General features: G+C 41.6%; 1 protein-coding gene across 1 annotated transcript; it reads right to left on the bottom strand.

Annotated features, from left to right (window-relative positions):
* Positions 230-23,928, bottom strand: PARVG (parvin gamma). Its single transcript, XM_021392773.1, has 13 exons — positions 23,704-23,928; positions 18,828-18,929; positions 18,278-18,342; positions 15,485-15,587; positions 13,921-14,061; positions 13,418-13,533; positions 12,132-12,187; positions 11,328-11,350; positions 9,815-9,876; positions 9,638-9,706; positions 8,598-8,699; positions 3,406-3,478; positions 230-1,471 (listed from the first exon to the last, which is right to left on the bottom strand). The coding sequence occupies exons 2-13, from the start codon at positions 18,904-18,906 to the stop codon at positions 1,392-1,394; spliced, it is 969 nt and encodes a 322-aa protein (XP_021248448.1). The 5' UTR covers positions 18,907-18,929; positions 23,704-23,928; the 3' UTR covers positions 230-1,391.

Raw genomic sequence — 24,047 nt, 5'->3', positions numbered from 1 at the left:
TTACCACTTTCAAAGGAAGGACTTAAAGACATCATTATTTCTATCTAAGGATCTTTCTTTGTCTGGGTGTTCAGGAACTAGACACAACAAATTCTCATCTTTAAATGTCACCACTCACACTTGGCATGCTTCAGTTTCCCATCACTACACAGATGGAGGATTGGATCAGAGATCAAGTGTCAGAGTCACTGACTGCAGGAAATTAAATCAGATGAGAGGGAAGTCAAAATAATATCAAAACTTTTTTTTAATTACATCTCAAGCTTTATGCAATACAAACATGACATCACTTTAAGGTTAGGGGAGCAGACAGAGGTTCTAATTCAAAACACCGAAGAAAGAGACGGGTTACAGCTCACATGACTTGTGGTTAGCAGGCTGCGTCCAGAGGGTCCTGCTGGGATGTGTGGGGACTGCTGCTGGACCAACACTGCTAAGAGGGTCCCAGAGGAGTTTGAGAGCCCCCAGCATGAGTATGCTGTTGGAAGTGGCAGAAACTGAGAGTTGTGTTCCACCCATCCATGATGGCCTCTACTTCTACCAGCTGTAGAATCAGCCAGCATCTGCCACCTCTGTCTAGAGGGAAATGCACTCATGTCAGTCTCTTCTGTAAAGTGCTTGGTGTGGCAATCCACATTCCCACTAGCAACACATTACATTAGGCTGCAAAATGGCTGGAGCTGTCCAGTTTGGCATAAGCTTAGCAAGGAAGCCATGGCATTTTTCCATAGCTGTGTAGGAGCTCCCTCTGTTACTGCAGTCTCATGGCAGCATGTGATCCTGGGTCATTTTTCCAGATTGGAGAAGGCAAGTGATGAAACTTTCATCAAACGCTTTGGTAGGTGACAACTTCATTTTGGCTACTTATTCTTTTGGTATCCTGTCCACATCCTCCATCTGGCAACAGTTGATCACTTGTGTAAAGAAGTTTTTGAACCTGAGCTTCCGTAGTATCTGTAATCTTCCCAGAGATGCCATGGTGGGCCTTCCCCCTCTCCAGAGTGAACAAGCAGCAAAAAAGCGGGGAGGTTGCAATATTCCACATTCATCTCCAGAAGCAAAGAATCCAAAGTCTCAAACAAGTACGCATTACATTTCTTTGCAGCATGAGGAGGTCTCAGAAGGAATAAGCTCTTGCTCCAGACACAGAATTACAAAATTCACTGGCCCCGGACACACACACACTTCCAGTTATTCAGGCCATCTATGTGAAACTTTGCACAAATACATACTTGCATATACAGTGTTAATACAGCAAGTGTCACACAAGTGCATGCATATACACAGTGGCAAACAGAACTGGAAATCCAAAAACCAGACTATGACATACTAGCAGAAAAAAAAAGAAGAAAGGAAAAAAAAAAGGCAGTCTAAGCTCTTGGCCTTGCTCTTCATGTTTCTTTAGCCTTGTACTTGGAATACAAGCAATAAAGAACCCGCATTGTGGTCTTCAGATCTCCGTTCACAATATCTGTGGATACACAAGAAACAACAAAACCAGATGGGAGGACTGGAGGATTCTACCACTGCCAAAGCCAATCTTCCAACTTTCCCCAAATATAATGCAAACTCAGATAGTTTAATTGCAACAAGAAGCAAAACAGGAACCACAAATCTAGCAAATTATTTATTTATTAAATGAACATAAGGAAAAAGGACCTTGGCTGCACTATCTTGCTGGAAGACAGGATAAATAATGCATAGCAAGAAATAATTCTTATCTCTTGTTCTCTGATAGTACAAAGAAGATAATTTAATAGGACTTTACACCTTTCATTTTTTATACACCTTTCACTGTTCATGATTCCTCTATGGCATGAATCATATTGGGAATTGCCTGACACTATTTTTTGGGTGTAATTTTTCTATCACATTTTGCTGCTGTTGGTTGTTTCCTTTTTTTATTTTAGCTTTCAGCTTCCACATTCTTCTTAGGCAATTTTCCATTGCGTTTAATAATTGCAATGGAAGCTGGTAACTAATAAGAGAGGGTTTACTGTTCTTCTGACGTTGTAAATCATCAGAAGAAACAATGAAACACCACTAGACAAGATCCTGTATCTGTAGTAAACACCCCTAAATCATATTAAAATCGATTACTAGCTGAGGATTTTCCCTGTGAAGCTAGAGGATTGGTGGATGTTGGCACCACTGTTTTTTTTTAATGATCAAATATGTATTTGAGGCAGTAGAGAATAGTCAGAAGGAAGGAAAATGCAAGGCTTTAACTCTTTTCATATAAAAAGAGGATCCCAGCAAGGAGACCTGAGCTCATGCACTGGCATGTTACTTGTTTCATATTTAATATAAATAGCTTTCTAAACTCATGGGTCTATGCCATGTGGCAAAAGGCCCACACTTCATGCATGCCCATCATGCAAATTGCCAGCATCACCAAAGTGTGATGCAAAAAGAAAACAAAAATAAATTCTGTCATTCCCTCTCCTTGATGCGCTAGGTTCCATACTAAACACACATATAGACTTGCTTATGAATAACTAACAGTGGAAGAGGTAATTCTTATTATCTTTGACATCTGATTTTCTTATTCAGCAACAAGATTCTGAGCCTGTGGGAGCAATGACAGGCTGAGGTTGTGTGCCTTGCTCTTTGCAAGAAGTCAATCTGAGCAGCCACAGCCCTCTCCTGTGCTATTTGAGAACTCATTAATGCAGTTGCATCCCACATCCCCATTCCACCTGGATGAGCAGCTGGTCAAAAATGTTCTGTGGGGCAAATTTTTAGTTGAAAAGTTGGACTCAATCAAAGGAATTTTTTTTTGGCGGGGTGAGAGAGGAACAAGAACATGCATCCCAGTAAAATCAGGCACAAAGCATTGACTCAGTAATGTAAGCATTCACTTGAATGAAGGAGATTAAGATTCAGCTCAGAGGTCTGAACTAGGCAGAGCAACAGCTCAGACCTACGAGTTTCACATTCAGGAGACTAACCCACCAGCCACTCTGGGTTTGGATAAAGCAGTCAGTCTTTCTGATTCTCAGAACATTTTCTGAAAGGTGTCTTCTCATATAAAACAAGTTTGGTTTTGTACCACCTAAACTTCTTCTGAGACAGGAAAATGGCTTTCCCTCCAGCTCAGCCACTGTACTTCAATAAGAACTGCCACTCTTCTAAATCTGTAACAACACTGACTTATTAAACAGTTCAAATTCAGTGTAATTAGTATACCTGTAATACTGTAACATCTTTAGCACAGAAATAAAATATTTTCAAAATAATTTTTAGCTTTAATATTATTCATTCTGAATAAGGAGCTATGGGTCAGTCATAATATGAAATGCGTTGGTGCCACATTGCAGAAGCTACTTTCCTCAATCACGCTCAGTTTTGCTGGCCAGGATGTTAGGACTGCTACTCCAGACAAGTCTGTGTGCCATGACTCACCTTCAGAGTTCACAGAAAAATTGAGAAGACCTCCATCCGCTAGCAAGTCCAATGCAAGGTTAACATTGTGAAGCTGTTGACAAGAGAGAGATCAATATAATAGAAAATACTGACCATCTATCAGCATAATGGCCAGGATGTTTTTAGAAGTATTTCTCTAGTAGCTGGAATAAGATACTGATTCATAAATATGTACTAATATTCATCTCTTTACTTTTGATGGAGTGCTCTTCAGAATTTCTACCATTTATTACATAAAATCAGATGTACAATTCATCTCCAACAGTATGTATCCCACTCATGCAGTGGGAATAACAATCCATTTATTTAAAAATAGACCTTGCATGTGAAAGTCTTCTGTTAATGGATGTTTCCACAGGGAAAGCAGAGTATATTCACAACTGGATTTAACAGATGCACTGAATTTATTTCTACTTTTTTTTTTAAACAATGCCCATATGCTTACCATATTTGGGATAAAAAAATATGTCAGTAAAAAGTTGTCTATATTTCATTTAGAATTACCAAGATTGGAAATCTTCTGATCAGTTATATTTGTGAGGTAGAAGTTTATGCTTTAACATATAAAGATGTATATACATGTAACAGTAGTGATGATATCCTTAACGTTACTCCTGATAAATTAAGTATACCTCTATGACTAAAGGCTGGGCTTCTTTTCCTGATTTTTCCTCGCTTGTTTTTCTCTCACTTTCCCACATGAAAGTTGCACCACAGGCATATGGAGTAATGATGAATGATATTTCAAAATAATATAACATTCAATTTACTAGCTTCTTACATCTTAAGGGCAGCTGTTTACTTGGATGGTAATTAGCAGGCTCTCTTCCTCTAATGATGTAACAAGGCCTGTAAGAACTTCAAATTTTCTTTGTACATTCCTTAGGCTACTGAGCAATTTATCCTTCAGGAGGTACAACATAAAACGCTGCCACGCTGTTTCCTATTATCTTCTGACAACAAGCACTGGGGTCCCACGTGCATAAGCCAAGCAAAAACTGCATGCTCTGAAGTGAAGCGATAGATTTATGTTTTAGCTGGTTCTGTGATTTACAACTAACTGAGATTGACAGAATTTGAGCCTGTTTTTTTCCATTCATACTCAGCAGACAGGAGAGCTTACGCTCATACTGACCTACACAATTTTTCTGATCAGAATGAATAAATCAAATGTTTTCTTATTGAATCAGCACAGGTAAAAGCGTCTCATTTTCCTCCCTGTAAGCATATGAGATTTGCAAGGAAAGGTAACTAGCAGATTTCAAAGTAAATATTCAGACAGAAATCATAGAATCATAGAATCATAGAATTAGCTAGGTTGGAAAAGACCTACAAGATCACCTAGTCCAACTATCCACCTACCACCAATAACGCCACTAAACCATGTCTCTCAACTCTATATCTAAACGTTTCTTGAACACCTCCAGGGACGGTGACTCCACCACCTCCCTGGGCAGCCCGTTCCAGCACCTGACCACTCTTTCAGAAAAGTAGTATTTCCTAATGTCCAGCCTAAATCTCCCCGGCGCAACTTGAAGCCATTCCCCCTCGTCCTGTCACTAGTTACAAGAGAGAAGAGGCTGACCCCCAGCTCACTACAACCTCCCTTCAGGTAGTTATAGAGAGCGATAAGGTCTCCCCTGAGCCTCCTCTTCTCCAGACTGAACAATCCCAGCTCCCTCAGCTGCTCCTCATAAGGCCTGTGCTCCAGACCCCTCACCAGCTTCGTCACCCTCCTCTGAACACGCTCCAGGGCCTCAATGTCTTTCTTGCAGTGAGGGGCCCAGAACTGGACACAGTACTCGAGGTGCAGCCTCACTAGGGCTGAGTACAGAGGGAGAATGACTTCCCTACTCCTACTGGCAACACTATTTCTGAAACAAGCCAGGATGCCATTGGCCCTCTTGGCCACCTGGGCACACTGCTGGCTCATGCTCAGCCGAGCATCAACTAATACCCCCAGGTCCGTTTCCTCCACACAACTTTCCAACCACTCTGCCCCAAGCCTGTAGCATTGCCTGGGGTTGTTGCGGCCGAAGTGCAGGACCCGGCACTTGGTCTTGTTGAATCTCATCCCATTGGCTTCAGCCCAGAGATCCAGCCTGTCCAGATCTCTCTGTACGGCCTCTCTACCCCCAGGCAGATCGACACTTCCTGCCAGCTTGGTGTCGTCTGCAAACTTACTGAGGGTGCTCTCAAGGCCCTCATCCAGGTCATCAATAAAGATATTGAAGAGGACAGGCCCCAGCACCGACCCCTGGGGAACACCACTCGTGACCGGTCGCCAGCTGGATTTAATTCCATTCACCGCCACTCTCTGGGCCCGGCCCTCCAGCCAGCTCCTTACCCAGCAAAGGGTGTACTTGTCCAAGCCACAGGCTGCCAGTTTCTCCAGGAAAATACTGTGGGAGACAGTGTCAAAGGCTTTGCTGAAGTCTAGGTAGACCACATCAACAGCCTTTCCCTCATCCACCAGACGGGTCACTTGATCATAGAAAGAGATCAGGTTGGTCAAGCAGGACCTGCCCTTCACAAACCCATGCTGGCTGGGCCTGATACCCTGGTTGTCCAAATACTGATAACTACCTAAGAAAGGCAACCTAGAAAAGTAAGTTGTTCCAGGCAGCTGCACTTTCACACTCAAAAGAGATGGCAGATTCTCTAGGATTTACAATCTGACAGAGACCAGCACGTTTGGGGTATTTCAGCTCTGGGACTGTTTTGACAAAAAGTACCAAGTCTGCACAGTTGTGATAAGCACAGCGGCCCTCCCAGGCCTTATCGCCTAACTACACAATGTTCACCCTTCCAGCCTGATAATTTCATAATTCTATCTCTTGTCTCAGGATATATGATTTTCTATAGACACAAGAACCCAGAACCAGACCTTATTTACAGCTGCTTAGAAGCCTTGCTGTTTGTAAGAGACATACAGAAAACCTGAACAAAAGTAACCCAACTCACAGCACAGACCTGTTGCACTTGCAGGCCGGTCACCTCCAGGATTTCGGCTCCGCTTTGCTTAGGTCTCCTACCCCTGCAACATGAGTCCATCCTCCCTGCCTCCTTCAGTTTTTGTTTCTATTTTCCTCATCAGAATCACAACTTCCATTGCAGTTTCCTCTCCTTGTGACTCTCATGAGGCGTACTTATCAGTTTGGAACTACAAGCTTCCAGCTTGAATGCAAGTTGGTGCACTGCACTGATCTTAATGGTGCATGTGGTTGTCACACTTTTATTACATGAATGACATGTTTTAAATATCAGCAAAGGTTATATTTTCATACTTTACTGTACCAATTAACGTCTAATGTGGCAGGGAGTAAGACAGCACATGGGAATCAAAAGACATATTTTATGTTCAAATGACAGCTGAACCATGGTAGCTCAATATTTTTAGTTATACTGTCATCTTGCTTGCTTTCTTGTCATAAACATCAGACAAGAATAACAGTAAATACCACTTCGGCAAAGTATTCAACAGCAAATACTGTTGTAAATTTGCTAAAATGAAATTGCTAGGACGTACAGTGTTGAATTGAACCAGTACATAGTCCCATTATAGCCTCCTCTGGGGCTGGTGATCAGTGGAAGCAGGGTAAGAACTAGGAATTCTAAGCTCTGGTTTGTTCCTAAAATGTAGGGGCATCTCATTTCTTGAGATCTCTGCAGCTGAAATAGGGCTAATACAAAAAGAGAAAAACATTATCTACAAAATCTTAAACGAAAAAATATTCATCGACTTCTTCTGAAGGAAGTTATTGAAAATGTTGAAAGTTTATTCCTAATTCAGAGAACCAGAGCACACAATTTTGAAAACTAAGTGCAGGAGAAGAAAGGGAAAGATGTTATGCTTTGATTTTATTTAACTCTTCAAAATCTGTTTTCCATCATTATAGATATAAAATCTGAATTTTCTGAATACCTTTAACAGTCGTCAGCTTACAACAACCAATTTTTGACAAAATCTGAACCTACATCTCAGACAGCTGTACTTTTAAATGTTTCGATGATCTTCACAGAAGTACTTATTATTTAAGAAGGGACATCTGAGAATTTTTATCACAGATAAATAGTGCCTGGGGAGATGAGCTGCAGTGTGACTGGGAATTGACATTTGTGTGGGAAACCCTGAATGCAAATCACATCAGAGGAGAGATTCCCTTCTCAGATATCTCTAGAGCACAAAGGATATGAAACATTTCATCGTCAGAGATCTAAATGAATACAACCCAGAAAAAACATCCAGGGTTTCAAGATTTTCTGGGCCATTCATTGACCCAAATGAAAAAAGTTTTTTGATTTAATGCTGCAGAGGCATGTGCACATACAAAACCATCAATATAAATAACAGTCCTCATGGTCAGCTTCCTAGAAGTGTGAGTGATTCACCAGGGTCAGCAACAGAGCCATCATCCCACCTATGACCTTAGCCACATCAGAAACAATTTGAAAAGATCTCAGATATCTCAAAACGTTTCCGTATCCCGGATCTGTGGCTGGGGCAATCACACCAGCAACCCAGCATGCACTACCTTCTGGCTGATATCACTTCTTCCTTTGGATGTTCTGACAAAATCTGTGTAGTAGAGGTTGAGAATGGAGCCAGGCAAGAACAGCTGGGTACACTGCAGCTCCCAGCCTTGGGGAAAGAAAGGAGGTATATTCTCGAGAGCTTCTGAAGTACAGAAGGGGCCTTCAAAATGTTCTGGTCATGTCTCAGTTATGGCATATTTTTAGGATGGCATAAGGAAAACTATATGAATCCAATTTTGTTATGCAAGATATGTCATCCATTTAACAATGTCATTTGTAGGACAGACTTGTAGGAGGATAGCACACCAATTCCCTGCTGCAGAGAGCCTCTGTTTTTAAGCGGAAGGCTTCAGAAGCATGTATCTGCATAAATAAATGCAATTAACAATAGCTCGCATCACATAAGACAAAAATAAATTTCTGAAGAAAATAACAACATGTTCCAAAGTATTTGAACAGCGCCTAGCTCCTGCATTTGTACTGTCCCAAAGCATTACCAGCAAACACCGTGCATGCATATGGTTTTATACGCAGCAGCAGTTACGGCACGACACGGAGCTCTTCTGACATATGGAAGCAATAAATACACAAGATGTTTGAAGCTTCAGGCTCTAAGTGATTAAATAACAACTTACCATCTCTGTGGTGCTGGCTGGAGTCAGAAAGAAATCCCTTAAATTCAGAAAATAACCTTCTAGTTGTCCAATTAACAGAAGTAAAATAACTCCATCTGCAAACTAGAAGGGGAATGATTTGAATATTATTTATTATGTGGGCTTTCAGTAAATTCCAAAGATAAACACCACTCTAGTGATAAGGGAATTGCAGTGGTGCTCTGGCAACCAGACAGCCCCCTGACTCATTCTCCTCGACCTCTTAGCACGCCTTGTACATGCTTACATAAGGCTCCTAAGCTCATATTAAAAAAAATACGACCTCGTGAAAGGACCACTATTAAAACAGACCATTCCAGATGTGAAGAGACTTCAGACAGCCACAAGTGACTAACACACGAATACACCTGTGCATGGCACCTGAGATTTATGACAAAAGCCTCCCAGAACTTCCCTTCTCACTGGCTGATATCTCCTGCCACTATAGTGTATGTGTCCATGGAAGCAAAGACAAAAGCACTGGGGACACCCTGAGATCTCTCCCCATCCCTTGCTCCATCCCCGAGCACAGTGGAGGTGTGACTGAGCCTCTCTTTGCTGTGCATGGGAGGTGATCCTGGGCTGCCCAGCGAGCACTTCTGCAACTTAATGGACTCTAATGTTCAAAGAATGCTCGATGTTCAAAGAATGGAGTTCAGCCATTTAAAGAAAATCAAGCCTTCCTACCCTGCAGCAAACCCCGCATTAAAGATCACTAAATGCCAGCAACCAACCTGACTTTCAGGGTAATTGTCAGAATCAGCCTTACTTCAGAAAGATGGGAGTTCAGTCGACTCTGAAAATTACTCCCTGTAGCATTACAAGGACTGCACAGTATTCAGCACAATGCTTTTCCATTTCTTAGAAGTTTCTCAAACTTCAGAGACTTAACCCAAAGCTAGATACAATCATTATGCTGCCAAGTTTAAAACTGATACAACAAAAAGGGGGGATCCTAATGGTAAGAGGAAACTCTCAAATAAATGACAGAAGATGATAACATGCAGCTTAGAGCAGGCTACCTGAGATTCCATGTCTTTCACATTTAATCCTAATTTTCCGACATGCTGGTTGACAAATTGCAAAAATACCTAAGGAAAACAGAAGGGGGGGGAACAAATGAGAACCTTTTCAGTGAAGTCATGAATGTTTCACCCTACATATTTTGATGTCTATTAAGGAATAAATAAATAAATTACCTTTTTTACATCATCCAGTCTTTCAGGAGCACGGCTAAATAATTCATCAAACGCATCATCCGCTGTATCAAAACAACATTAATTGGTATTGTTTGGAATAACTGTCAGATCACAGGTTTAAGATGGCTTGAGAAAGAGAAAGACAATCACGCCTCATAAACCAGGGAGGAAAAAAGTTGCAGGGAAAAGGTGAAAAATCCTGCTTTTGGATTTAACAGAGGACGGGATAGAGGCTTCCCTTTAGCCTGATTATACCAAATTTAATTCATTCAGCTCTGCAATTTTCACCTGCAGATATTCTCAAGATTTGTACTGAACCAGTTCTGGCAGCAAAACTAAATGGGGAACAGATTTCTAGGGTGCAGGCAGGCAAATGCAACTCTGATTAAGGAAGGTTCCCCCTGAAAGCCAGCAGCAGGTAACCCTCTGCTGTGAAGGAGCTTAGCTGGTTTGCCCTCCTTCCCTGCTGGGAAGCTGGTGGGTGGACCCCATCCCATCTCGAGCCAGTTTGCAACCTGCAGCAGTCTCACAAACGAGAGGGGCCTCTTCTGGAGCTGCACTATGAGACTCCTCTCAGTCTTTGTTAAGCAAGCTGTGTTAAAAATAGATGGAGACAGCATTCTGAAGAGTGAATTTCAGATCTATTTTTCCAGCAGAATCAATCCACTGGAAGAAATACTCAATTACAGTATTTTTCACTATTTCAGCCCACGCTAGAGGCCAGTCAGGGGAATAAGTGATAAACATGCATTAAATGATACAGTTTGCACCTCTGCAAAGTATGAAATGCTAACATAAAGGGCTCAGCAGAGAATTAAAACAGTTGCACCGATTCACCGGGGACAAAGAATGCTCCTTTGCAGCAAGGAGCAGCTCATGGTGTGCTAGCCAAAAGCCTCAAGCCGAGCTTGGGCAGCGCCCAGACATTCTGCAGGCTCTGCAGACATGGACAATTTTCACCTCAAGTGTTTCACAGCCCTCAAAAGCCCTAAGGGTAAAACCTCCAGTGAGGCTGCTCGCTTTAGTGAGCTGCTATCCATAGCTGAGCACCAGATTTCAGAATCCTATCTGAAAGCTGCAGAAAGGAAATGACATTGAAACTACTGAGGCAAGAAGAAACACAATTCTCATGGCACTGTGTTCATAAGTAGTTCCAACAGAGAGAATGAGATCAGCACAGGCTAATTATTTCTTTTAATTCAAGGCATACTTTGTCCCCATCCAGGGCTTCTCTGCTGGGTCATCAGCCCACTGCATCATCCTCCATCTCACCTCCCACCCGTATTACCTGCAGCCCACAGGCAAAGGGACTGCCCAACTTCCAAGCCCCATTTTGCTGAACGTACAGACTTTAACAGAAGACATTTGGAGAAAAATGCTAGGAGAAATCAATGAGTCTCCACTAATGCTAGTGGAAATGTAATGATTTTATCACGCGGTAAAAATCGATCTCACTTTGGGGCATAATAATACATAATGGAGAAACGCTGGATTTAGCAATGCCAGTACTTACTTGACTGCTCTTCTGAATTCTCTCTAGAGGTGCAATAAAAAGAAAGAATTAGAAAAAGCATTCAACAGAACTAATCTTATTCATAAGCAAAGCCTATCCGAGCCATCAGGCACCTTGTAAAGCAGGAGATACAGTACAAAGTGCCATTAACTTTATGTCAGAGTAACTTTCCAACAGACGTTTTTAAGCACACTGTATATCTGTGTAGGCACTTGGAAGCATATGAAAATTTAACTGGCCCACAGACCAATGAACATTTATTTTATAAACACAACCCATAATAACCTCTTGCAATAAGCTGCTCATGAAATCAGAATTTGAAGATGCTCTAGCATATAAAAGATGACAGTAGGAAAATCTGTTTCTAGTTCTTGGAATGATGGCCCTATTTTCTTATAATCACAGCACCTCACAAACTCAGCAAGCTCAAACCTTATTTCTTCAGCATCAAAATAAGCAAAAATCTGCCCCCTTTCTCTTCATTTATGGACACAATAGAAATAAACGAATAGTAAATATAAACCACTGTGGCTTTATAAAATTTCTTGTTTATTTTACAGTGAATTTACAGTATTGGATGGTTTATTACTATTTTTATTATTATATTCCATGGCAATATACATACTCATAAATACTCACATTCTTTAAGAGAAGTTTAAATAAAAAGTAGAACATGCATATGCATGCCTGGTTTTATGATTTTTGTCATCATTATAACAGCTATTTTTTTTTTCTAAGGGGAAAAACACCCACAATATTTCCTTTCTGATTGACAGTGTAGAAACCAAATATATCCTCTCTTACTTGCTTCCTGTGATATATTCCACGCCATTTGCCGTCTTTAATCCTTTGGAGGTGTTCTGTTAAACAGAAAATATGTATTTTTGATTTTGTTACGCAAAAAAATCTGAAAGCATTAGTGATACTTTCATGAACTGTCTGCTGCCTTAAATGACTACCAGAGAGCATTTATCAAGAAGTGCAGCACAACTAGTACAGGCACTTTGAGAGGTTGCAGCTCCCTTCTGCTCTCTTCAACCAGGGATGACCTGTTCCCTACAGGAGCATTAATTTCTCTTGTGAAGAAACAGCTCACTATCAAAACCCCACCTCTCCACTGCCACCGCTCTCTCTCTCTCAGGGCTAATACCCATTTCTGATACTACAGATAATCCCTCCTGATTTCTGCGCACTGAGGTACTTGCAGCCACACAGGGCACTAGTGGGAAGATTGTTTATAAAGAGTCTGACTTTTCACTAGTGTGAAGGATTCACATGACAGGAGCATCTGACCACTGCAAAGGGACAAGTAATTAGACTCCAGTAAGAAATCAGAGGGTCTACTTGCGCCTGAGTGCTAGGCTGGGGCAGGGCCCCAGAAGAGGTTGTCCCTCCCAGATGCTTTGAATCCTCCTGACATGAAATATGTAGATTAAGTATGTACATGGTCCCAGTTCAAATGATCACCCTCTGAAGAGTGAAAACTCCAGGTAATGCCATACTGGGTGCAGGGCTCAAAACATGACTGAATTGCAACCATATTTCTCAAACTGTGACGTGGTGGTGCTAATTTTTACAATTGTATCCCAAACTGTGGGCTTTTTGATATTCTCCCGAAATACCAGAGCTGACTTCAAGAAACACAGTGGAGGAAGAAAGCATGCAGACCTCAGCTCATAGAGAAAAATATCAAAATGTGACTCCAATGGACAGTAATGATTCCTTTCCCCTACAAAAAGAAACTAATGTCATGTTCATTAAGTGCAGGCTTCTATTTTAAAACATTTAGAGACATCAGGAACAGAACCAAATCTTTTGCTTTTTTACAGGGATCAATAGCTGTTTTCAGATCCGACCATTCCTTTTTGGATCAAGGAGAAAAAGTAACAAAGTGTTCCTATCCTTTTAAAGTTACAGCATCTGAACTAAGCTAAAAAATTATGGTCTAGTCATGAAATTGAAAGACAGTTCACAGAAGAAAAAGTCTCTCATTTATTGTTACATACACATTTCTCCTTAATTATGAATAAAACTAAGTCTTGTGAAACGTTTCTAGGATATTCAGTGACAAATATTAAAGCCATAAATACCTCAATGGTGATTGTTTCCACATGAACATTTGGAGGAAACGCCAGATTGGGTTGGAAGTGCTTTGCTATTGCGACCAGAAGATGCAATGTGCTCAGTAAGTCTTTTGCTAGAATAGCTATACCATGTAAAGAAAGAAAACAAAGTTTATTGTGCAAAACAATTAAACCTCACTGTTCTCCCTGTACAGAGCATCCCAAAGTCACAGTAACACAGATGGGACATCAAGTTGGGGTTTACATCACATCACAATTCAGCAATCCCACATGTTAAAAGTCTTTTTTGTGAGACATTCACGTGGATGCTAAAGGTTGTTAAACCACATACCTAGCGGACACAGCTGCACTGAGTCTGGGATAGATACTCTTGTCTCACTTGTGGTTCATCTAATAATTGCAAACAGGCCATTTAATTACTGTTCTGGCACTCCATTGCTTCACAGCAGCCTTATAGCAGAGGAAGCCCTGCGATGGTTAATTTTGTCCTGTTTCACAGCTGCACCTACCTTCCACACTCCATTTCAGCTGACTTTCTTCCAGTTGCAAAAACTTAGCCACAGCTTCCAGAATCACAGAGAGTTTCTGACGCTGTTTTTTTTCTGTTAATGCTATCTTGTCAACATCCAGCTTGAGAGATCCTAGATTTTCTTTGACAGCCCACATGGAGAAGATGGATGCGTTTAACACCACCGAGAGGAAAAAAAAAATCAATATAAAATCACAGCAAAGCACACAAAGTCTTGTTTTCAATGCCCAGTACTATTTACTAGCTTCCATAGCTCAGACCTACAACCCACCAGCATATGCCTTGTTAAACTCCCACAATCTCCAATAGCCTCAAGTAAAATCAGTAAAACTCTGGAGGTCTTAGACTGTTCCTTACAGCAGTATCTCCCATCCCCACCACTCCACAGTGCTCCTTTCCCTAGGGGAAGCTACAGGAATTCAACACATGAATCCTTCCTGTAGGTACTGCACAGAGGCCATACCAACTCACACATATAGAAGAAATCCCAGCATATAGAAGAAATCCCAGCTCATTGCTCAGACAGGCAACCTATGAAAATAAACCAATCCTATTCACTTTGCCGTCTTTAGCCTTGAGGAAAAGGAGATGCAATTTGAAAGGAGTGCCCAGAGAAAGGAAAACAAAACAGGGACAGGAAAAATGAAGAAACAAATGGACCAAGAGGCTGTTCCAAGAGGTCACATCTTTAGGTATTAATCAGTTCCAGCTCAGAGTATTAGACCTGAAACTTAAAAAAAAAAAATTTAAAAAGAGCTGGAAAACATATGTATCATTGCGCCAATCCCATTCAGTGTTTCTGGTAGCATCACAAGTTGCCTCTGTGCTCTTTGCTGATGCTAAAAAGACCTTCTGAGAAGACAAACAATAATTGTATAAAACAATAGTGGATCACCAGGCATTTGTTCAGAATTGCCTTTATGACAACTTATTCATAGTTCTTTCCATTCAAGAGTATGTTTATTCTATCTTTGTAAAGTTTTTCCATTATTAATTTCATAGAATCATAGAATGGCCTGGGTTGAAAAGGACCTCAAAGATCATCTAGTTTCAGCTCCCCTGCTACGGGCAGGGTCGCCAGCCTCTAGACCAGGCTGCCCAGAGCCACATCCAGCCTGGCCTTGAATACCTCCAGGGATAGGGCATCCACAACCTCTCTGGGCAATCTGTCCCACCACGTCACCACCCTCTGAGTGAAAAACTTCCTCCTAATATCTAACTTAAATCTCCCCTGTCTTAGTTTAAAACCATTCCCCCTTGTCCTATCACTATCAACCCACGTAAACAGTCATTCCTCCTCCTGTTTATATGCTCCCTTCAAGTACTGGAAGGCCACAATGAGGTGTCCCTGGAGCCTTCTCTTCTCCAAACTAAACAAGCCCAGTTCCCTCAACCTTTCTTCATAGGAGACGCGCTCCAGCCCTCTGATCATCTTGGTGTCCCTCCTCTGGACCCATTCCAAGAGGTCTGCATCTTTCTTGTGCTGGGGGCCCCAGTCCTGGACGCAGTACTCTAGATGGGGCCTTAACTCAGAGGCAGCTTACCCAAGAGATGATGAAGTACCAGCCCATCATAAAGATCTTCTTCCAAACTTTTAACTACTATGTGCTCCTGTTTTAGAGTCGTGTTAATCCAGTCAATCAGCAGCTGTGGAGGAAAACAAAACAGCTGACAATTATGTTTTTGTCTGGACAAGTCCTCAGTGCTATGCCATGCTTCACCTCTCTTTTTAGTCTCTTATTTCGTGTTTCATTTTGCTTTCAACCTCTACTTCCTTTTTGCTTCTTGGTTATTTTTTAAAGAAAATGAAAGTTAAGTGTCAGTTAGTTCTCCCTAATAATACAAGGCTCACTGGCCACTTCTGGGCAAATTTTTAGGTGAGACAGGTGCCTCCCAAGTTATACTCTCATGAAGTCTGTAGGAATAGCTATACAGGGAAGAAGAGAGATCCTACTGCCACTTCCATTAAGGAAAAGGCTGGACAGTAGACCTCCAGCCCCCTGCCTTTATTAGACATCACAGAATTCACATACAGACAAAAGTTTGTGAAAGGCTTCTCTCATTCTGTGGGTTGTTTCCTTCATGCAGGAGGCCAAAGGAGCTTCTCAGCATTTCCCTTATTTAGTCACATATGCTAATACAAAGGGAAAAGGATCTGCTGAAGCAGAACTAAAAAGCAGCAGCCCCAGCTGGTCATTAATAAGAACCTCTTGAAAAAGAATATGTATTGCTTATATTGCTATTTTTACTGCTGCAAGTGAGTGCTTGGAGTAAGTTGTATGGGTGATATCCTCCTTATCTGATGTAAACATAAGAGATAATACATGGCAGGTCCCTGTAAGTTAGCCAAGAGTAATAAAAATATAAGAAACAGCTTATAAAAAAAATTAAAATCATGATCTCTGAGATGCTTGAAACTGCATGATAAAAAAATGCATAGCTCAGGCACTCCCCTGAACTGAGGAGCTGATGAAGCATGTGTAGCGTACTTCCTCAACAAAGAAGTAACGAGCGTTTTCTAGAGCAGAAAGCCGTGCTCCTGCTAGTGCTTGCGGGTTAAACCTGGTGATGTCTAGGTGAGCAAGGTCTAGACATGAACACCAAGTGTCAAGGTACAGGCAAGACAGAAAAGCAGAAAGTACTGCTAAGTATAGATGTATGAGACTCCTTGTAGGGTATCTCAGCTCTTCACAACCATGACCACACACCCAGCTCAGATAACTCTTTCAAGTCCTGTTACTGGGGTCCCAGTCAGCTGCAGAGCAGAGTAGTGTGTAAAAATGAATTAACTGAGAAAAGGAATATCTAAAGATGTTTTCTACCGGCTGCTAAAAGCAACCGTCTTCTCTTTTACACTTTCTTCAATATCTATAGTAACTACAGGGAGCCATTTCACACTTCTTAGTTCCCAAAAGCCCTTCAGAAAAAACGCAATGCAACACTGCCTTTTTCCAAGTTAAGTAAGGACCTCCGCAGCTCCCTCTCTCCACCCCAAGCTCTCCTTTGAAAGAGTCACGAACACTTCAGATCAAGAGGGCAAGCAGTGGCAGTGATGGCATGTGGAGGATGCTCTCCTTCGGGTCCCCATTTCCACCTCACCGTCTTCGACAGAGAAGAAGACAGACAGCAACAAACATTCTTTCAGAAGTTTCTGAGAGGAAAAGAATCAAGCAACAAAGCTCACAGAAATCTCCATATAGTAAGGAATCTCTTCATTTTTGGCAGTCTGGAAAGAACAAATGCAGTGTCTCTGTAGACAACATAATTGCATTTCGCAGCACCACCTTTCAAGATTTTCTCTTTCATATAAAAACATTGTGAAAGCCTGACACAGAAATTAAATATTTTTGATCAAATGTGCATGAAGGTTTAAGAAAACATAATAAAGAAGCACACATATTTATGGATTTATGAATGCCATATAACACACACGTCAGCACAAAGCCTAAGCTTGTTTTTGTAATATTTGTAACACTTTTAGTATCTTCATAATGCAAGAAGTGCCAGTCTCCAAAGAGACACACCACTTCTCTTGCAGGAAATTTCAGTATGCTAGCCTTCCCCTGGGCTTTCCCACTAGAAAAACACAGTGATTGAATGCACAGGGGGAATTTTCAAAATTACTTGGAAATAAAGCGCTTTCCCGTGAAATAGGATTAATCCGTCACAGCTACCTCAAGCAGACAATGAACTGCACCACAGCTTGAAGGCTTTTCTCCTCCATTCCAGTGGTGACTTGCACACCCTCACTCCTTCTTGCTCTGTTATTTATTAACACATCAGGCTGCACCTTAGCTTGTGCCAAGCCAGCAGCCACCAGCAAGCTGCAGACACAAGGCAGAAGACAAGAGAGAAAACTGCTGTCCATCGCCATAGCTATTCCACAGCCTGTTATCATAGGATCAGGAGAACCAACCTGCATGTATTCAAACATCTCCTGTTAGTCATAGGAAGTACTGACATGGATTTCCCTTCAATCACAGCTGGCTGTCCTGGATGGATTCTTATTGCCATTACATTATCACTACAGCCAAGTAGCATCCAGGTACTTCATACGCATGTCCCAAGTTATATGAGAGATCATATAAGAAGAATCCCAGATTTTAAAACCGCTCTCCACTTTACGCAAAGCAGAGACCACTCTGTGGGGTGTCAGCACATAAAGCTTGGAATTGTATTTGATAAAGCCCAAGTGCCAGCATCAGGACGTGTCCATGTCTTTAGAGAGTGCGGGACTGGGGCCAAGAAGCTGAGTAATTTACATGGCTGAGCAGCAATGTGGCAAGTTACAGCGATCTCAGGTGGTGGTTAAACAACTATAGTAAAAGAAATTGTACCAGTTTTAATTCCTCCAGTTTGGGATTGTTGCTTGAGGTGGGTTTTATGAGTTTCCTCTTCTCTCCTATGAAGGAAAGAAACAAGATCAATTGCAATTATCAGATATGACGCACAAGTTTTCCATAAAATCTGCAGTATCACTAACTGACATATGTAGAAATTTTCATTTATTAACTAATTCCCCATGAGGAACAAAATGGCTTATCAAAACATTAACGACTGCTGTCAGAAGTTACATTTTAATGTAATTCAAATAAATAAACCTAGAGGGACAATCCTGGAAACAAACAAAATGAAGTTAGGCAGACATTTATGAATAAAATTTCAATTTCAGTTAAAGGATCAACTAGGACTTGTGTGGCTTCTTCATGATCCGCTTCAAGAGAGTCAGAGGCCAAATTACACACACACCACAGAGTTTACTTGTTGCTGACGAAGCCAGGAGACTACTGTTGAAAAATACACGATTCATTTGTTCTGCAGTTTTTCTGCTTGTCTCTTCAGGTCATTCCTTGGACCTTTTTCTGTCTTGGTTCACAAAGTACGTACCTGGAGTGATGACATTCTCAGCGAGGAATTGATTAAGGGTAGCAGGCTGTGTAAACGTATTTAAGAAGTCTGCATCCATTTTATTTTTTCACTCCCGGAAACCTGATAAAAGAGATAGAGTGAAAGGAAACATCAGTAAAGAAGGCAAGAATCAAACAAAATAAGTGTTAGGAAGAAAACAAATGGAAGGAGTTTTCTTTTCCAGTTAAAAAGAAGCTTCACTCTTTCTGTTAATAATCAGAATGTAGGGAAGAAAGCCCTTAAGTATGAAAACTTGCCTTATTTCCAACCAATTGTTTCATCTGAATTAGTAAAATCCTTTTTCAATTTACACATAAAAAAGCTTTCCGTTTCTAGGTATCAATACACATAAAAATGATCGATACTTAAGAACTATTAAATCAAGAATGCAGTAGTTAAATTAGACACAAGCTTACAAATACAAGCAGTTCCCTTTACTAGACCATCTGGTATGGTTGTGTAAAAAAAAATGCCTTCCTTCTGGGTATACAACCACAACTTCATGTTAGATTAAGTTGCACAGACTGGAGAATGATTTCCCTACACAACCTAGTCATCCTTGAATGAAAGCAGAATGGCAATACACAACACAGAGATGAAAATACCCTGTCAACAAATAATACTACAGGCAGGGTTTTCTAAAACGGCTAGGAGTTGTGCAAGAGGACAGCAGAAGCCAGAGAATGGAGTTGTGGAAGCAGGGTGGAGACTGTATAACCCTCCACACATTGTACCAAACTGAAGTTCACTCTATCACCAGCAATGATCTACAACTAAGGGGCTGGCAAAGATGTCTCCTAGTGTTCTCGAAGCCTTGAATTAAACCATAGTACAAGCAAAGACAAGTCTGATTTTTTAACCATACATATGTAAATCTGTTCCGTGATGCCTACACAACATGAAAGACAGAGCCAGGCACTACAAGACACTTAAAACTGAACATTATGTAACGCTTAAGTGTTTGCTTTTGCAGTCTGTATGCTTATGTAAAGGTTCATCGGCCAAGTCCACAAGACTAAGAAAATTAGGATGTTTTATCCTGGCAAAGACTAAAGTAAGGACTAGTAGAACCTCAGTAGTCTCTTTTACAAGTTGATACAAAAAGGATGGCTTTTCATTAAACCAAAGGTAAGTTAACTTCAGCGACTCACAGAATCATGGGATATCCCAAGTTGGAAGGGACTGACAAGGGTCATTGAGTCCAGCTCCTAGCTCCACACTGGACCACTCAAAATCCAAACCCTGTGTCTGAGAGCATTGCCCCCACTGCCCTGGGGAGCCTGTTCCAGGGCCTGACCATCCTCTGGTGCAGAACCTGTCCCTAACCCCCCACCCTGCCCCTCCCCTGACACAGCTCCATGCCGTTCCCTCAGGCCCTGTCGCTGTCACTGAGAGCAGAGCTCAGCGCTGCCCCTCTGCTCCCTGTGAGGAGCTGCAGCTGCCATGAGGCCTCCCCTCAGCTCCTCTGCTCTGGGCTGAGCACACCAAGGGACCTCAGTCACTCCTCATATGTCTTGCCCTCCAGACCCTTCCCCATCTTTGTAGCACTCATTTAGACACTCTCTGTTTTTTGTCTTTCTTATATTGTGGTGCCTAAATGCGTACACAGTGCTCAAGGCACAGAGCAGAATGTAGAATAGCACAAGAAATAGGATTTATAAACTGCATGCACAAATTATGGCCTGCAGAGGTGAAAGGAACTACTGACAGATGTAAGAGGTCTCATCTTTCCTCATGCCCCACATGAGAGGGTCACATAGCAGAGGACTCCTGCTGTCAATCTGGATTAGGAGCTGCCCCTCAAGGCTCCCTAGGTAGCCAGCTGATGTGGACAGGCACCTTTAAAGAACATCCCAGAGCACTTAAGTGAGGGTCTTGCCTCAGCCTGCATTTTTCAGTTACCACTTTCATCCTGTTAGCAACACCACAGTCTAAGCTGCTAATGCTGGTGCTTGCAGTTAGATGCTAGGATTATCCATCCCTGTAAACACAGTGGGGCAAGAGAGCTGCTGCAAATGCCATTGTACACTGCCCAAAGACAGTTTCCAAAGTGGCATTTCTCTGGTAGCTTTACACTCCAAAAAGCACAGTCCTCCTCTGCAGAGTCTCTCAATATTCAGTAAAGGTTCCAGTCAAAGTCCACTATGAACATGGATTTTAACACAGATCTTGCCAAACTATGATTACTGGTACGAAATGGCAATTAAGTGCTTTTGCATATCAGTCTTGCAAACAAATTAGATACAAAATGCCCAATAAACCACCAAGGAAAAAGGTCACAAAGCACTTACTGTCATTATGGCTGCAAAACTGAATGTTGTCACTAGAAACATGGTCAGTAAACTAAGATATTTAGGTGAAATTGAGTCATTTAGTGCCTGGGGAGCAACTGAATTATCTGAGATTAGACTGTCTAGATGTAATAAACTAGGAGGAAAGAGGTAATTAACACAGAGAAACCTAAATCCAACTTAAATTAGGTTTCTGACATCTTTTTAGCCCTGGAAAGTTCTACTCTAAAGCCTTATGTAATAGTCCATGTAAACCACAACTTACCAACTCATATTCACTGCAATATTGAACTTGCACATCCTTTACACTTCCTTTGAATATTTACACATCAAAATAAGGCATACTGCCTTCCACATCCTTGTTATCTGTTTGGCCAAGGAACCCAGACATTAGAAAGCTACCTTTTACATTTGGAAGCCTGTAGGAAAGGGTCTGAAATTAAGAATTTACACTAGCAAAATTTAATGTACTCCAAGGACTAGGTCTTGTGTGTCGTACTTGGTCAGAATGGTAAAATGGCCATCCTGGGTGAGGCAAAATGTCTCACCTGATCTCAGAGATCATTTGGATGCTGCTGGCCCCTCATAGCACCCAAAGTCTTAGGGTGCTCAGGGAAAAAGAAAACAGAGCAAGCATTCACAAGTTACTTCCCTAAAACACTCTCACAAGCTTCAACACCCTGCACTGAGCCTTCCTAAACCAAAACTAGGGTCCTAGAAATTTGATGCTGTCAATATATTTAGTTTTCATGAACTTCCCAGCCTGCCCTTGAATGCATGCCTCTCTCACCATTCAGCAGCAAGGAGTTGAAGAGCGTGGCTTCACCTGGTTTGAGGAATCACCTCCTTCTGCTTGTTCTGACCCTAGGCTAGCTTCCTCTGAAGCTCCCCACTACATGTAAGTGGAGAGCCATTGTTTCATTTTCTTCACATCATTATTTTACTGTATTGCTACCCTACACCCTCAACAGTCATCTCTTTCCACAAAGAAGCACAGCCTATGTCTTAGTTGTCCTTTACAGGGACACCATTCTGTAACTCTGATCATCCGAGCCACCCTTTTCAAAGCCTTCTCCAATGCTGCCACATTCTTTTTGAATTGCTGGGAAGCAGAACTGCACAGGTTTAGGGAGGTGCCCATAATGCTCTCTGCATTGTTTTGCATGCCTTTCCTCCTAATTCCTAATGTCATTTGCTTTTCTGATCACTGCTGAGCACTGAGCTGACACTTTAACAGAACGGTCTATTAAAACCTCAAGATCTTATTCCTAAATACCAACACTCCGCTCTGAGCCCATCACTTTTCTGTAGAACCAGTACTGTGTTTTCCCACTGTGTTTCACTTTGCATTCATCTACACTGATTTCCAACACCCATTTCAGAGCCTAAGAACTGCAGCTCCTTAGTATTTAATAGACTCATTACTTGTTACTAATAATTAGTGCTCTTGAGCAGTCTCTTGTGACAAGTTTCATTGCTGTGAGGCTTGATCCTAGGTAGTGGCCTTTCAAAAGATAACCTGCTGCAGAAACAGCATGAAACAGAACAAATGGGATTTGGACTCCCTCCTTGGGTTTAACTGTTTAATGAGAAATCAGAAAGGATGGGAGATTTGGTTCTCACCTGCAAGCTTCCACGCTTCCCGTAACCTCTGCAGCCCATCGCTCAAATTCACTATCCAGAGCTGTTACTGAATTGCTATTTTTCTCCAGCCTCCTGCATGAATTATTTATCACTATTAGGAGGAGAGATCATTCTAGGAGACAACTGCTTGAATATTGATTGTAGTGGCATTTTACAATGGAATTTTTTAGTAAAATTGAGCTTTGATTATTGACTATTCAAATGAAATGGCTTAATGTGGTCCTTTGTTCTCTTTTACTGAGATGTCACAGCTTTTTCACTTTAAAAGCAACAGGCGGTGTATTCCTCTTGCACCACCTGCTGTGGTGCCAATGAGTGAATTTTCTCAAGGCCAAGAACTGGACTACTGCATAATGTTGCAATGCAACAATGACAGAAAAAAACAGCTCATTCTTTTAGTGAGCCATATCACCTCTCTTCAAGTCTTCATGCAGTCTGGCTCCCAGATATCCCTGACATATGATATAAAGCATTAGTGAGAGGACCACGGTCCTCAACATCTGAACTGACTGTAGAATATACAAAGGCGCTTACCTACATTACCAAATTGTTTCAACTGTTGAACTTCCTGTTTGAAAAAGACAAAAGCCCTGCTCCGCACCAGCATGAACACATTTCCTAGGAACAGTTTTCTAAACAGATCACACAAAACAGGGAACAAAACCTAATTCTGAATGCTGGTGATAATATTTGTCTTCAAAAAAGCAGAATAAATGAAAAGAGAGAGAACGCTCACTGTGCACCCAGTTTAAAACTTATTTTTACTTCCTTGTTCAGTACCAGACTTTTCAGGAACCATATTTACTCCTTAGCATCAGAAGAGACATTGTCTCAGCAAGAACAATCCATGTGAAAGCATGAAGCTCTACAGCCGGAAAAAGAAAAAACTCCCCCTGAAAGAGTCCCTTTCCCAAACTTACTATTCGATCCTTCCGTACTTCTCCAGCAGCTCTTCTCACAGCAGTGCGATGCAATTGCTCAGGGGCTCGGTTCCACTGCAGCCCCTGCACGGGGCAGCACAAAGCACGCGCACTGTGCGCGGAGGAAGCTGCACCGTGCAGCACTGACAGTACTTGAAAATGAAACCAGAGTCACAAGCGGAACTTCATTGTCTGTGTGCTCAGTTCCTGCTGGAGACTGCAATAAACAGAAATACAAATGCAGGAAGCATGCATCCTCACAACTCCTGAAACGCCAGAAAGCATTAAGCAAGATACCGTCATTCTTCCATAGCACCACATTGTTTGCTAGTCCACATCACTGC

Source organism: Numida meleagris, chromosome 1, assembly GCF_002078875.1.
Source record: "Numida meleagris isolate 19003 breed g44 Domestic line chromosome 1, NumMel1.0, whole genome shotgun sequence".
In the NCBI taxonomy this organism is placed as follows: domain Eukaryota; kingdom Metazoa; phylum Chordata; class Aves; order Galliformes; family Numididae; genus Numida; species Numida meleagris.
The sequence above is the reverse complement of the archived record's forward strand: the minus strand, read 5'-3'. Positions and strand labels throughout refer to the sequence as shown.